The 16,501-nt window shown below is 46.4% G+C and overlaps 1 protein-coding gene across 1 annotated transcript in view; it reads right to left on the minus strand.

The window, feature by feature from the left end:
* The window catches only part of LOC142013950 (myosin-IIIb-like), a 78,021-nt gene that overhangs the window by 48,427 nt on the left and 13,093 nt on the right, over window positions 1–16,501 (minus strand). The window contains exons 6-7 of the mRNA XM_074995972.1: window positions 10,494–10,607; window positions 204–315 (exon numbers count right to left, since the gene is read on the minus strand). Of these exons, the coding sequence (XP_074852073.1) occupies window positions 204–315; window positions 10,494–10,607 (226 nt within the window). The remainder of the gene's footprint in view (window positions 1–203; window positions 316–10,493; window positions 10,608–16,501) is intronic.

The raw sequence follows: 16,501 nt of genomic DNA on the forward strand, positions 1-16,501 counted from the left end.
ACAGTGAAAGGGATACAAGTGAAGGGGCTGTAGTCCAGGGTTAAGCAGATGCCTGTGCCACAAGCAGGGCTCCCAGGACAGTGCACAGCTCTTACAGCAGCACTTGTTTAATGGATTCTGATGGATTTATTCTTTCATTTATGCACTGTCAGGGACCATTGGTGACACTACCCATTGGGCACGCATAGCAAAAGTGTACTGACCTGTAAACAACACACTAAGTAGTGGGGTGACACTGTTGATGAACAGACTGCGGATATTTGCGGGTAAAGTGTCTCTATTCTTTTCTAGGAAGCCACTGGAAGCATACTGAACCTGGGAAAAGAAGCAGTGCAAGAAAAGCTATTTACCAATGCAACCCAAGATCAGTAGAGCCCAAAGTGTGACATCAAGATCCACACTGGCAGCAAACAAGAGTCCAGGATGTACAAAAATCCATGATTTTTAAAACATTTTTGTATTAATGTTTTTTTCATGTCCTTTCAAATACAATGTGTTTTTCTTTTAAAAAAAATGAACCTGTTTAGAATGAAACCTGAATTTAATGCAAGACATGTTAAGGCCTACATTTATTATAATACAGTTGTAAATAAAAAACACATTGTGATAAGAGAAGTTTATGAATCAAAAACACTTAAGGTTCCTTTCTTTAATGCGAACGCATTTTATACGTTTGTTTTTCAAATTCCAGCTCCCATCCTGATGCAGCTTGATATACATCATGAGCAAAAGGTAAATTAATTAATAAGCAACATTTTATTCACTCTTTTCTAACCTATTAAAATGTATGATTAACAAGAATTTGAAAATATTAAGTCATATTATTAGTCAAATATTAGTCATAATTATTCTCCTAGGTAGCAAAAATTTTCTTCTAGGGGAGGATCATGATTTTTTTGTCCAAACAGGGTCATCAGCACAAAACAATTATAGAGGCATTTCTTTTGGTGCCTTAAACCATGATTTAAAGTAGTTGATTTCAATCAGTTCATCCCACAAGAATCCAAGCATTTACATTAGTATGAATTTTGTGTCTTCTATGGATGCAGTTTGAGTACCCCGCCTTAAAGAAATGCAAATAATAATACCCAGACACTACAATAATGGTGGGTGGCTGGCAACATAAACTGAAGATAGCAATCTTTTTTACTTTGCTTTCCTCATTTTAATCCATTTTCTTTCTATTTGCAACATTTCATTGTCATTCCTTTTTCTATTCTCTTTCCCTCATTCCATTAGGTAGTTACACTCTCCACAATACTTTCTTCTCCCCATTCTCCCACTCCCCTTATTTCTGGCTTTCAGTGTCACATGGTCTCTTCTGCTTTAATTAGATGTTAAGTATTTTAATAATAAATACAACAAGGAGTCCTGTGGCACCTTAAAGACTAACAGACTGGGCATAAGTTTTTGTGGGCTGTACATCACTTCATCAGATGTATGACGTGAAAGTTTCATGCATCTGAGGAAGAGAACTGCAGCCCATGAAAATTTATTTCCTAATAAACGCTATTTTTCTGAAAAATACGAACAGCTGCTACCTCTCTGAAGCTACTGTAATCACAAAGGCTATGGCCACACTAGGAAGTAGTTTCAAAAGGAGGGTCAATTTTGAAACAAGCAGCAGAGCAACTACACACAAATTGCCTGTTTTGAAATAAAAAGGTGGTCATTTTGAAAGCATTGTTCCACTCCCATCTTGGAAACAATGCCTCATTTTGACATCAATTTAGAAAGGAAATGTGTGTAGCCACTCCCTTGGTCACCATTTTGAAATTACCAGTCCTCCATAGTGCTGGCCTCTCCCAGAGCACAGAGACACTCTGGCCAGCACCCAGGGCTGTATGGCTGCCAGCTCTGGCTGCTTTAAAGCTGCAGGGACACAGAAGCCCCACGCAGGAAGCTGAGCATATGCTGGCAGCCATAGGAGCACATACCCGTACCTGCACACTCCCTAACACCCCCCAGAATGGCGAAAAATCATCTAGCTGGAGCCACGGCCAGCAGGCAAGACCCCTGGGAGCCCCAGGAACCCCAAGGCACCAGGTGGCATGGCTTGCAGGACCCTGGGCAGCTGGCAAAGTGGAGGGGCGCTCTGTGGCTGGAGGTTGAGGTTTGAGATGTCCTGACCATCTGGGAGGATGAGGATGTCCTGCTCCATCTGGAGGGGCAGAAGAGCGATGCAGCCAATTTCACTTGGCTGGCTGACAACATGGCCGAAAGGGGCCACCCCCCCCGCAGACTCCCGACCACATGTGCTCCAAAGTTAAGGAGCTACACCAGGGCTACACAAGGGCCCAGCACTTGGCCAGGGGTCGGGGACAGTGCCTGTGAGCTGTGCCTTCTTCGCTGAGCTGAACCAGCTTCTCAGCTCCTGGGAGGCAGGACTCCTGGAATGGGCCCTGGACACCACTGAGCCAGAGGGTGAAGATGAGCAGCCACAACTGGGGCCCTCCACATCACCCCGGACCCCACACCTGGAGCCCCAAAGCGAGGACAGGGACAGTGAGGGAGAGCGAGGCAGTGAGGGCATGGTCTACATTGCCGTACCCTCAGGGAACATGAGGTGGGCCACTTCCGCCCAGGCTCCCCCGAGCCTCCAGAGGCACATTCAGGTATGACCAGGTATGTTGGGCATCCCGGGCCCTGGGGACCAGCTTCCGCCGCTGCCAATTCGGGGCTGGTCACATGGCCAGAGGCCACAGTCCACGGACCCTGGGGACGGCCACAGTTGCTGTCCAGGAGAGGCCTGTGCTTTGGGATGCCCATGTGGGGCCATGGACAGGCACAAAGAGCATGTGGCATGGAAGAACATGGAAAGGCCAACCGAGCCCCACATATGAACCAACCATGGACGGACCCCACTGTGTCCAGGATGAGCCAGGACCCCCCCCACGGGCAGCGGGAGACAGCTGGTGGGGATGTGGCCACCATCCCACAGGATCTAGTCGTGTGACTGATGGGGCACCCCTCTCTCCCTTTGTCTTCACAGACTTGACATCTGTGAGCCACCCCAGGCCCCTCAACATCCCAGGGAGGCCTGCAGCAGCTGGCAAAGGGGAAGGAAGGGATAGCTCAATGGTTTAAGCTATCCCTCCCTGCTAAACCCAGGGTTGTGAGCTCAATCCTCAAGGAGGCTGATTAGGGCAAATAACTGTTAGGCATGGTGCTTGGTCCTGCCACAAGGGCAGGAGACTGGACTGGAATAGTTGACCTCCTGAGGTCCCTTCCAGTTCTAGGAGATATGTATATCAAATTATTTATTTACATTTTATCTAAGGGGCAACACCACTGAACACTGGGCCCCAAGCCAGGCAGGCCCACTGCCACAGATGGTGGATGACCGCACAGCAGCCTACACATCTGCATGGTGGGAGCAAAACTGCTTCCTTTGGGAGTGGTTGATGATGGAGTGGGCAGCTTGGGACTAGGTGGCCGGGTACCTCGATACCCTCACCCAGGCCGTCACCAGCCATCTGCTCCATTGACAGCCCCTCCCACTGCTGCCCCCACCCCACCTGAAAGGGAGAAACTGGTGCAGTGACTGCAGGCTGGTGTGCCCACCCCAGCCATAGCTTCACTCACCCCTATCACAGAATCACAGGGCTGGAAGGGACCTCAGGAGGTCATCTAGTCCAGCCCCCTGCTTCAAGCAGGACCAACCCCCACTAAGTCATCCCAGCCAGGACTTAAAAACCACAAGGCATGGAGAATCCACCACCTCTCCAGGCAACGCATTCCAATGCTTCACCACCCACCTGGTGAAGCAGTTTTTCCTAATATCTAACCTACACCTCTCCCTCTTCAACTTCAGACCATTACTCCTTGTTCTGCCATCTGACACCACTGCGAACAGTTTCTCACCCTCCTCTTTAGAGGTCCCTTTCAGGAAGTTGAAGGCTGCTATTAAATCACCCCTAAGTCTTCTCTTCTGTAAACTAAACAAGCCCAAATCCCTCAGCCTGTCCTCATAGGTCTTGTGCGCCAGCTCCTTAATCATTTTTGTTGCCCTCCGCTGAACCTGCTCCAGCAAATCCACATTGTTTTTATACTGGGGGGGCCCAAAACTGGACACAATGTTCCAGATGTGGCCTCACCAGTGCCAAATAGAGGGGAACAGCTGCTTCTCTGGATCTGCTTGAAATGCTCCCCTCCTGGCAAGCCCAATGTTGCCAACCCCATGCCGCCCCCATACCTAGTGGTGCTCCTGCCACTGTCCCAACTGCCTAGGGAGCCCCAGACCTGGGGTAGTTGGGGCTCCCAGGTCACTGTGGCTCCCATCCCCCCACCCCTATGGACAAGTGAGGCCCCCCTGCTACCCCCCATGTATATAGTTCTCCCCACGCCACCCTCCCATGTAAATAGTTGCATTGAGGCTTGAGCGGTTTGGAATAAGTGACAGTTAACTTTATTAAAAGGGTGTTGGTGTAGTGCATTGCGTGGAGACAATGAGGGATGTGCGTGCAGATGGGGGTGCTGGTGGGGCAGAGGTGAGAGGTGGGTGTGTAGGGGAGGGGTTGCATGGGGCAGGCTGAGAGTGGGTCATGGAGGTGCCAGGGTGAAGGCCTCCTGGAGGTCCTCCTGCATGCGCACCCTGTCCTGGTGTGCCTGGCAGCACAGGGCCACACCCAGCTGCTGAAACTGCAGGACAGCCTCAGCTGCCCAGCACACCACAAAGAGCTCGTGCTTGCTCTCCATGAGCTTGTGGAGGGCACAGCATGCACCCACGACTGTGCCCATGCTGGGGAGACCCACCTTCAGGCACGTGAGGAAGCACCTGAAGCATGCTTTCAGGCACCCAAAAGCCTGCTTGACTGTGTTCCAGGCTTGGTTGAACTGGGAGTTGTAGTGTTCCTGGCCCTCAGTGGTGTGGCCCATGTAGGGGCTCATTAGCCAGGTCTGGAGGGGGTAGGCCGCATTGGCAACTATGCATGGGGGCATAGACATGCCCCCCACCGGGAGCTCCTGTGGTGGGACGTAGGTTCCATTAGCCATCCTGCACCCAAGCCACAAGTTGCGCAGTATGCGGGCACTGTGGGCCCTGCCTGCCCACCCCACACAAATAACTGTGAACTATTCACTAGCATCCACAAGGGCCTGGAGGACGACGAAATGATAGCTCTTCCAATTTATATAATGTCCGCGGCTGTGTGGTGGAGCCCAGATGGTGACATGGGTGCTGTCCAACATGCCGAAACAGTTGGGGAACCCCAGCTGCTGGAACCAGGCCATGGAGGTTTCCACGTCTCCCAAGCAGATGAGCTGGTGCATGTGGTAGGATGCATGGGGGCACCTGGCCCCTTCCGCAGAGCCCCTCCCAGGGGCCCATCATTGGTGCATGACTGTGGCAAAGGACAACCCCAACGGTGGCCTTCCCCACCCCAAATTGGTGGCTGACTGAGCAGTTGCTCTCTGGGGGGCCAACTTCCACACGGTGATGGCCAGCCCCCCTTTTCTACAGGGGGGTGCAGGCCACATGCATGTGTCCTGGTGGTGTAGTGCTGGTGCCAGCCACTGGTACAGATCCATGAAGGTGGCCCTGCTCATCCTAAAATTTCAGAGCTGCTGATCGTCGTCCCACTCCTCCACCTTTCCCCGCTGGTGGGGTACTGCCAGAGATGACAGCGAGCCCGGGGAAAGGGATGCTCCAGGTGCACTGTAGTGGGGGCCTGCAGGAAGCCAGCCATGTGGCAGACAGTCTGGAGCCTGAGATGGACTGCAGCGACGACAGCCATCAGGCTGGCCATGATGTGAAGGACATCATCCTAGAGGTGCTGCATGTCCATGGCACGCTGCGGTGTTGGGTCTGAGCAAGGCTCTGCCGGTGCTGTGCTGGGAGGATGCATGCCGCACACAGCCTGAGCCCTCGGCATGTGCATGGGGCAGGTGTTAGGGAGCGGCCCCTTAAGCAGGAGGCTGGCCTGTGCTCCAGGAAGAACTTGCCAGCTATTCTACCCTTCCCATGCCATTTCCTGCCCCATTCTTGCAAAAGGAGTCTTTCTACTGTGTAGCTGCTCCCTTTCAAAAGGACCTGGGGGGAGGGGTGTGGTTCCTTTCCATGCTGAGGATCGCAACGTCGCTCCACACTTGGTGTGTAGTTGCTCCACATCGAAACAACTCTCTTTGAAACTAGGGATCTGGATTTCCCCTTTTGAAATCCCTTGCTACTGTGGCCACAGCCAAATGTCTTAGATGGTAACTCCCTGTACAAATACTGAATTGAAGAGTTAAATCACAGAACACTAGTACACTGAACTGCCTATTCATTTCTTACAAAATTCACTTTCATGTAAATGAGGAATTTAATATATTATGGCTAAGGTTATCAGTCCAGGGAAAGTATGTGTGTATCTGTCCTAAATTAGGCTCCTTAGTCTATATTTAAGCTTTGAAATAAGTGGCCCAATTTTCAAAATGCTAAAAGTCCTAGTTGCTCCCACTGTGGTTGCTGATGTTTGCAAATACCGCAAAGATTCTGGTATTCTGGGCTTATAGACTTCAAGCCTTAGAAAGGAATCAGCAAAGCACTAGCCTAACACAAGAGTTCATCTACAGCAGACACCCAAACATCTGATCTAATTGAAATCAGGCCCTGAGCAGATAATCAGAAATTCAGATACAGTCATACCCCGAGATACACCCATTTGGGTTATGAGAATTTGACTTTACAAGGAGTTGCATTCAATACCCTTACTTCAGCTTATGAGGCATTTCTTCGCATTTACAAGGACTGATTTGGATTTTGCACGCATCAGCGGGATGTGGCCGCCCTGCAGCGAGAGAAAGGCCGCGGCTCTAGGCAACGGCTGCTTGCAGCTGCTGCCCACCTGGCACATCTCTCCGCAGTGCCTGGCAGCAGTTTCCCGGAGCCCCTGGCCAGCCACAGCAGGCGCCCACCTCCAGAGCCGGGAAAGGAGGAGACAGCGCCCACCCGCGGAGCCGCCACCCCGGCCCACCCCCACCTTTACCTTGACACTGCTGTGGCTGGTCTGGGTCTCCGCCTCAGTGCTACGGCAGCGGCACGGCACGGCCTGGCCAGCAGATGTGGGCTCCCTGCGCTCCTGGCAGTGTGGGCCGGGGCCAGGCGGAGACTGGTGGCTCTGGTAGGCGAGCACTGAGGGGATGGTGTCGGCCGCATTGGTCTTGACAAAGAGGCCGTGCAGGGAGGCAGCAACGCGGTGTGGGGAGGTAGACTCGTCCGAGTCCCAACAATAGATCATGCTGCTCTGCGAGACGTGGATGCTGGGTGCACAGCCCATCCTGGCCCTGCCGCTGCCGCTCACCCCCACAGGTGGCTTGGGGGCCGCTGCCACCCACTCTGCACAGCTGTGCCTCAGGCGCCACTCCCTCCCGTAGCGCTCCATCCCATTTAGCGCCTGGCTTGCCTGCCGCTGCCTCCTCGGCCGCCGCTGGTGGGGCCTCTCCACCGCGGAGCCCCATACAAGTGAGGCATCGCCTCTTGCCAGCTGGGGGCCCCCTGTGCATGCCTAGCTCCCCGCGTGACCAGCCCCTGGCACTGCCCCCTCCCCGCTTGCTTAACCTAAGCTGCGCTCAGGATGGGCTGCCGCCCCGTGCCCTGCTCTGCCCTGCCCATCCCCTTGCACTGGCCCCGCTTCTGCAGCCGTGGGCAGCTACCCGGCTTTGCGCCCCCATCCCAGGCACTCTTCGATTTCTGTTCCCCTTGCAGCCCTGTCTCTGCACCTGGGACAGCCCCCTGAAATCAGGTAAACAGCCATATTATAGAGTAATTAATGAAGAGAAAATGCCTTGTTAGTTTGTGTTATGATAACTAATGTTAACTATTGAAGTAATTGTGTTCATTTTAATGGGATTTGGTGTTGTTTTAGCATAAATGGGTGTAAATTTTGGGGCTCAGGAACGCATAAAATTTTTTCAAATTGAAATTAATGATAATTATGTTTTCAACTTAGGAGAATTTGCCCTAAGAGGGGTTTTTCAGGAACAAATTACCCTTGTAAGGCAGGGGAAGACTGTAATCTGGAGAATGGTCAAAGAGCTTTCTATCTGTTATTTTAAGATGTGTGGTTAATTTTAAACCAGCTGATCCCTCCAAGAAAATCATTAACACGCATACTCCTTTTGTATTTTCAGTGAACACGAACTGTTACTTCTAGTAAAGAGTAACAGTTTTAAATGATCATCCTAAATTACAACAAAAACAGCAACAATGTACTATTTTGGAGTTGCCTGAGTTTATCATTTGTGGATTTTAAAATAGGTACTGTACTTTCTACTAGAAGTAAAAGCTTATGTAAACTATGAAAAAAGAAGCAGTTTATGTTTTAATACTTTATAACGACCTCGTGTGTATTTGTTTACTTAATACAGAGAAGTGGATAATAGAGGGTCAGATACACAGGGTTCTACTGTACCATGGTGATGGGTAGGTTACAAATATTTAGACAAAGTCTATCGCTTCCAGGGGAAGCCCCACTTTGCTGAAGGGCTACAGTCCTCCCACAGATTCAAAATCTTTAAGAAACCTCTGTATTCGTCTGGACTGACCTATGTAGTACAGGACGTGGAACTTCTCCAAATTAATTCATACAGTAGATGTTTTAGAAAACATCCAATCTTGATTTAAAAATTATCATTGATGGAGAATCCACCATATAACTTAGTAAACTGTTCCAGTGGTTAATTACTCTTACTTTAAGAAATCACGTGTCATTTCTGGTCTGAAATTGTCTAGCTTCACCTTCCAGAAATGATCATGTCAGACCTTTTTCTGCTAGACTGAAGAGCTCATTATTAAATATGCGTTCCCTGTGCAGCTACTTTGATGCTAATTAAGTCACACCCTGTTTGTTAAACTAAATTCACTGAAAGTGAATTGACATGGGGTTTATATAACAGATTCAGATTCCTAATGTCTGCTTAGTGTCCATACTCCTGTACCTCTAACAATGTCATATATGCCATCATGTGCCAGCAATGCCCCTCTGTCATGTATATTGGACAGACAGGACAACCACTTCGCCAAAGAATGAAGAGAAACAAAGCAGACATTAGGAATCTGAATACACATAAACCTATCAGTGAACATTTCAATGGAGTGGGCCAAACAGTTAAAGACCTGAGAATATGCGTTTTAAAACACAGAGGGCTTGTCTACACTATCACTCTCCTTCGAAGGAAGGATGGTAATTAGGGTGTTGGGAGTTTACTAATGAAGTGTTGCGCTGCATACGCAGAGCTTCATTAAGCAAATTCCCCCCGCGGCAACTTCGAAGTTTTAAATTTCAAAATATCAGCTTACATCGAGCCACGGCTCACCTGCTGGTACTTCAAAGTGCCAGGACAACTTTGAAGTCCCTTTGCTCCTCAAAATTTTGAGGAAATGTGAACTAGAGTTTATGCTCAAATTCAATACTTTGTGACTTGATCTTAATAGAGATAGAAAGTACCTTATGTATTACAAAGACAGCTTCCCCATCTTTGATATTCATAGTGATCTCATGCAAGTCACTTAACTTAATTTTCAGTAAGTAATTTCCCACTCCTCCCCAACCTTTTCTCCCCCTTCTGTCCTATGTATCTGATTTGTTAGTTTTTAAGGTGCTACATGACCGCTTGTTTGTTTTGTCAGTTTTCATTTTGATTTTTTTTGGCCTGTATCTCTCTGTTATATAATCATGATGCCAATTCACTTTCAGCACCATTTCCAGTACAGCACTATCTCCAGATCTGAAGAAGTGGGTTTGCCCCACCAAAGCTCATTACCCAATAAATTATTTTGTTAGTCTTTGAAGTGCTACATGACCGCTTTTTTGTTTTGTTATGATACAGACTAACACAGCTAACTCTCTGTTACTAAACAGACAAAGTTTCTTGAATCTACCACTACAAGGCAGACTTTCTAACCCTGTAATCATTCTCATGATTCTTTTCTGAACCCTCTCCAATTTGTGAACATCCTTGAATTATGGGCATCAGAGCTGGACACAGGATTCTAGCAGTCATCACACTGAGATTCTCTTCTTCATGAATTCCAGGATCACACTAGTCTTTCTAGCCACAGTGTCACATTAGGAACTTGTGTTCAATTGATTACCCACCATAACTCCCAAATCTGTTTCAAAGTCACTGCTTCCCACTAGTCAGGACTGGGGACTCTAAGTATGTCCTATGCTTTGTTTCTAGATGCACACATTTACCTTTAGCTATATTAAAACTCTAAGAACTCCAGTTTAGCAAATGACTGAGAACACACTGAATCATTGGCCTGTGCTCTTCATTATTTACTTGCCCCAATTTTTGGTTCATCTGACGACTACCAGCAATAATGTTGTTTTCTTCCAAGTCATCAATGACAATGTTAAATAGGATACCTCCTAGAAAACCCCATCTTGCCTAAGGTGTGGACCCCAAAGAACACCTCTTCTGCCTATAGCCAAATGGCCCCAAAGCACACACATTCTCTTTCACCTGTATAAGACAGAACACCACTCTGTACCTTCAAAAGTACTTACCTTCCCTGCATAGTGAATGATGCTGAACCCTAGCACATGGCTCCTGCATGGCTGGAAGTGTGAGTTCCCCTTTAATGTGCTGTTCAGTTTATCCACAAAGGTTTTATCACTTGCCTGCAACACAAGAGATTTCACAGTAAAACCCTGCAAAATGAGAAATTAATGGTTATTGTTTATGCAACTTTCCCATTCCCGCCAAGACACTGGGCAGGGATCTACAACTGACTGGAAACTTATTGCAATACAATACAAATGTAATAAAAGCTGATCTAATAGCTGAGATAGTGATGAAGAGAATTCTTGTCTGTACAATGACTCCTCTTACCAACAGTTACTTAGCCTTTCAGCAAACTCCAAACTGTATACCTGCCACCAACTTCCAGGACTGACATTCACCCACATGTGAATAAAGGGATGAAGCAGATTCTCCATCAACTGAAGCCTTTACCTCAAGATTGGGTGAGTCTCTTCATAACACATCCATCTAATCTCAGACACAGATTACTGGGTGAAATTCTGTGGCCCACATTATCTATTCAGTTTGTCTGTTATGAGTTGCACAGAAATGACTCCATATCCCAGGGACAACTGCACCATTCCAAAGTGGAACTATATGATCTAATGTGCCTCCCTGACTTGCAGATCTTTGGCATGACAAAATATGCCAAAGCCCCAATCCTGCAAATGCTTTTATACATAATTCACTCTATCTATGTGAATAATATCATTAAAATCAAGTGGGCTAATTGTTATTATCTGTACGATTGAAACATAAAGCAAATATTGAGGACCTAAAACAAATCTAATAGAACTGGTACATTGTGAGGAAGAATAAAAAGCTACCAGGTGAGCTGGCGAATCCTAAAATTATTTACTGTGCTCTGGCTGTAATTCCTCTGGGGAAAAATGCAAAGAGCGGCAGTAGCCAATATAACTTCACAGGAGATTAACTTCAAAGATGGGGATATGTAATTAAACAATGCCCAAAGTATGGGAATCATCAGCATAAAAATGTATCACTCTTCAGTCAGGAAACGTTTCTTTTGTTGTTCATTCAAGTATCAAGCAGGCTGCTATGGGATTATCAGCAAAAACGGTATTTTTTTGTGTCTGGTGTATTCACTTTGTGCATTTAGCATTTACACTGATTTTTTACATTACATTATTATGCTCAGGAAGGGTCTTATCAAAAACAATAATGTTATCCAAATAGCAGCAAGAACCCTCAATATTACCAAATTGCTGAGAGAGCATTCTCAAATAACCAATGGAGCACAGACTCACAAAACCAAAAGGGATTCATTGAGAGCTGTACCTAGCTAATTGCATTTTGAAAACAAGCTTCCAGACACAGGTATTTGCCAATAACCAAATCAGTAACCCAAAACAGAGAAAATCTGGAATCCACTGTCCCAGCACACCACATCAGAAATTGCTCATGTCTCACATTTATTAAGAGCCCTAAAATTTTTGAAGTTGAATTTTACCATTTTTCCTGTATGCTGTCACTGTGGATAAATTTTGAGCTACAAGCCACAGAACAGATATGATTGTATCTAATGGCTTGACTATAAATGATGGATCGTATGGTGTGTGCTGGATGGAACCTGGAGGAATGTAGGTAAGTGTAGCAGTCAGTGGGTTTTAGTAGAGAGTGGTGTTGATGTGGCCATCAGTGATTTGTACTGTGGTGTTCAGGAAACGTCTCTCTCATGTGGAATGGTCAAGGCTGAGATTGATGGTAGGGTGCAGGTTGTTAAAATCTCTGTGGAATTCTTCCAGAGTCTCTTTACAATTGGTCCAAATGATAAAATGTCATTGATGTAGCATAAGTAAAGGAGAGATAATAGGGGAAGAGAGCTGAGGAATCATTGTTCTAAGTCAGCCATAAAAATGTTAGCATACTGTGGGGCCATGTGGGTGCCCATGGATGTGCAGCTAATCTGGAGGTATAAATTGTCCCCAAATCGGAAATAATTGTGGGCGAGAACAAAATTACATAGGTTAGCCACCAGATTTGCTATGGTAACATCAGGGATGGTATTCCTGATCGCTTGTAGTCCATCTTCATGTGGAATATTGGTGTAGAGAGCCTCTACATGCATGGTGGCAAGGATGGTGTTATCAGGAAGGTTTCTGATGCGTTGTAATTTCCTCAGGACGTCAGTGATATCTCAGAGACAGCTAGGCATGCTGGTTGCATAGGGTTTGGGGAGAGAGTCTACATAGCTAGATAGTCTGGTAGTAAGGATGCCAATACCTGAAATGATAGGGCATCTGGGGTTTCCAGGTTTATGGATTTTAGAAAGCAAATAGAATAATCTGGGTCATAGTTCAGATGGTGTGTCTGAGTCCCATGAGCTCCCATGGGAATAAGGGGACTTCAAAGTAGGTGGGGTCCTTTCAAAAAGGAGCCCTGTCTGGACGAGACGCGCGGTGGCGAGGCGCGTCAATTTCGAAGTGCCACGGCCACCCGCATGCTAATGAAGCGCTCAATATGCATTTCAGCACTTCATTAGTAAACTTCGAAATGGACATTTGCGTGGCCATTTCGAAGTTTGGGGCACGTGTGGATGTAGCCGTAGTGTCCTGAGGTATGAATTTAGATTGTTTATTGTCCTTTCTTTTTGTAGGGAGTGGTAATGCATATTATCGATTTCTTGTCTCGTGTAGGTAAGTCCCACTCTGTGGGGTCTTGCGTGGCTGTGATTATTGATCCTCTCCAGCCTGCAGCACAGGATACTGATCAAGTGGTTCCTCAGTTTCTCAGAGAGTGTGGGGCATAGTTTCTCACTATGATCAGTGTAGTACGTTGGTTGTAATGTTTTTTTTCACCGTTAGTCCCTTGGGTACCATGTCCATCTTTTTGCATTTGAAGACAAAGATGATGTCTGTCTGCATCTGAGCGATTTTTTTCATATAGTTGATAGGCCTTTACCAGACTGGCCAACTCCACATATATACGCTGAGGGAGTAGAGTGTGGTTCTAAAATCTTTAAGTGTATACAGTGATTCATCTGTCCCCTCAGTGAACAGGTGGTCTTCAAACGATAGATCTTCAACTGTTGTCTATACTTTCCAGGAAACCCAGTGAATAGAGCTGTGATGACTATTTCACAGCAAGTTGCACAGAGCAAGAAGTTGTCATTGCGCCTTCCAATGTTACTTGGAATGATGACCTAGCCTGCAAGTGTTCTTAGTCAGGAATATGTCCTGTAAATTCATAGTAATTAACAAAGTAATCTGTAGTCATGAGTGTTGCTAATTTGCAATCCTAATGTGTAAACTCAGTGATTAATTCAATTTTCTTCTGAAGAGATCTAGTCTGTTAGGCTATGGCTATTCTATTGTTGCTACTTCGGGATACAAATATATCTTGAATGGCTGAACACCTATTTTGAACATGGTATTCCTCTTCCACTACCATTCATCATGAGAAGGGCAGCAGAAACAGCTGCTTATTTCAAACTTCAGTTCCGTTTGGGGTGCACCTACATTTATAAAAGTAAACTCAAAATAATTTATGCAGTTTGCATTGTGCAAATTGTGTAAGTTATTTCGATTTACGGGTACAGCGTAGCCATAGTTTTTGTGCTCTTATGGAGATCAAAGTTTTTCTAAAGAAAACTCAAACTTAAGAAGTCTTCATCCCAGTTTCAGCTGGGCCCAGCCCTGAAGGCTTGTCTTCTTCCCAAACACGTCTTGCCTGGAATGTGGCATTCTCCACAGGTTGATTCAAGGCCCAGAAGAAACCTTCTTACTCCCCACTGCTGCTGTCAGTATCTAACAGCAATCACCTGCAGCTATCTCCCCCTATATAGGGCCAGGAGCATCCTCAAGACTTTTATTCAGGTACATTGAACTCTTTTTTTCTCATAAAGGGTCAGTCACTCTATGACAGTGAGACAAAGTAGCATTGCTCACAACAGTTTAGAAAGTATCTTGGTGCTTCCTTGCCCTCTTACTTCAATGTTACAGAGCCAGGATCATGGTTCTTATGAGTGTGCCAGATATGCGCATGCCATTACAGCAAGCCTCATGAGATGGGAGCGACATTTGCTCTTTGAAGATGACTTAGAGGGAAATTTATCCCTCTTCTCTTTGTTTGAATAGTTTCTCACTCTTTCCCTGCTGCATCTTACTGATGTCTTTTGAAAACTGTTTCAGAGAAGGTGCCAATATTGTGCTCAATGGAGCACCCCTGCAGCAAGTAGACTGCGCAATCCCCCAACCTGGGTCCCTGAGCTGGCTTAAGGTCCTGCCCTCATGAATCTGTTCATTAGGAACTTTTCAAGCCAGCTCTCTCTAGATTGCCTCATCCTCTGCGATAACTAGCAGCAGACACCACACTTAAAAGTAGAGTCAGATGTTGTGGTCATCCTTCACAGGAAACTGCCTGAGGCAGAGCAAACAATTTTTAAATTCAATCAACTCGAGCATGTTAGGAGCCAGTCTTTTAGATACAGCTGAGTCGGCAAGTTAAAATCTGAAAAATTATCCCTCCTTGCACTCATTTTCTACTGCAGGTAAGTCACCAAAATATAAATGAAAACTAATATACTTATTTATAAATAACTATACACACAAAACAAAAGAACTAACCAAATCTCAGCTGTGTACAGATACAGTGCACTCCATCTCAGGCCAAGTATGATGAGGAACTGGAGTGGAGATTGCCTAGTGCCACCTTTCATAACCTCGATAAAGAACATGAGAATACAGAGTATCGGAGGGGTAGCCGTGTTAGTCTGGATCTGTAACAGCAATGAAGGGTCCTGTGGCACCTTACAGACTAACAGAAAAGTTTTGAGCATGAGCTTTCATGAGCACAGACTCACTTATTCAGATGCTGGTCTTGGAAATCTGCAGGGCCAGGTATAAATAAGCCAGAGCAAGGGTGGGGATAACAAGGTTAGCTCAGTCAGCAAGGGTGAGGCTTACTACCAGCAGTTGATCTGGAGGTGTGAACACCAAAGGAGGGGAAGCTGCTTTTGTATTTAGCCAGCCATTCACAGTCTTTGTTTAAGCCTGAGCTGAGGGTGTTGAATTTGCAGATGAATTATAGCTCAGAAATTTCTCTTTGGAGTCTGGTCCTGAAATTTCTTTGCTGTAGGATAGCTACTTTTAAGTCTGCTACTGTGTGGCCTGGGAGATTGAAGTGCTCTCCTACGGGTTTTTGTATATTGCCATTTCTGATATCTGATTTGTGTGCATTTATTCTTTTACGTAGAGACTGTCCAGTTTGTCCGATGTATACAGCAGAGGGGCATTGCTGGCACATGATGGCATAAATTATATTGGTAGATGTGCAGCTGAGTGAACCCACGATGGTGTGGCTGATCTGGTTAGGTCCTGTAATGGTGTTGCTGGTGTAGATATGTGGGCAGAGCTGGCAACGAGGTTTGTTGCATGGATGGGTCCCTGAGTTAGAGTGAATGTGGTGCGGTATATAGTTGCTGGTTAGGATTTGCTTCAGGTTGGCAGGTTGTCTGTGGGCAAGGACTTGTCTGCCTCCCAAGGCCTGTGAAAGTGGGGGATCATTGTCCAGGATGGGTTGTAAATCCTTGATGATGCGCTGTAGAGGTTTTAGCTGAGGACTGTAGGTGATGGCTAGTGGTGTTCTGTTGGTTTCTCTCTTGGGCTTGTCCTGTAGTAAGAGGCTTTATGGTACACGTCTGGCTCTGTTGATCTGTTTTTTCACTTCCTCAGGTGGGTATTGCAGTTTCAAGAATGCTTGGTAGAGATCCTGTAGGTGTTTGTCTCTGTCGGAGGGGTTGGAGCAAATGCGGTTATATCTTAGGGCTTGGCTGTAGACAATGGATCGTGTGACTACAGAGAATACAGAGGTGCATGTTGTGAATAAGGCCAGAAGACTACAGGAGAGTAGTAGAAGGGAAATTTATTAGCCCCAAATTAAATAGGTCCCTGTTCCTTGGATAAATTAATAGAAACTAATTTAGAACTAGCAGGAACTTGCCAGAATCATTCAGGGCAATCAAACCTCTTGG

The sequence above is a fragment of the Carettochelys insculpta genome, chromosome 5 (genome assembly GCF_033958435.1).
Source record: "Carettochelys insculpta isolate YL-2023 chromosome 5, ASM3395843v1, whole genome shotgun sequence".
Taxonomy (NCBI): Eukaryota; Metazoa; Chordata; order Testudines; family Carettochelyidae; genus Carettochelys; species Carettochelys insculpta.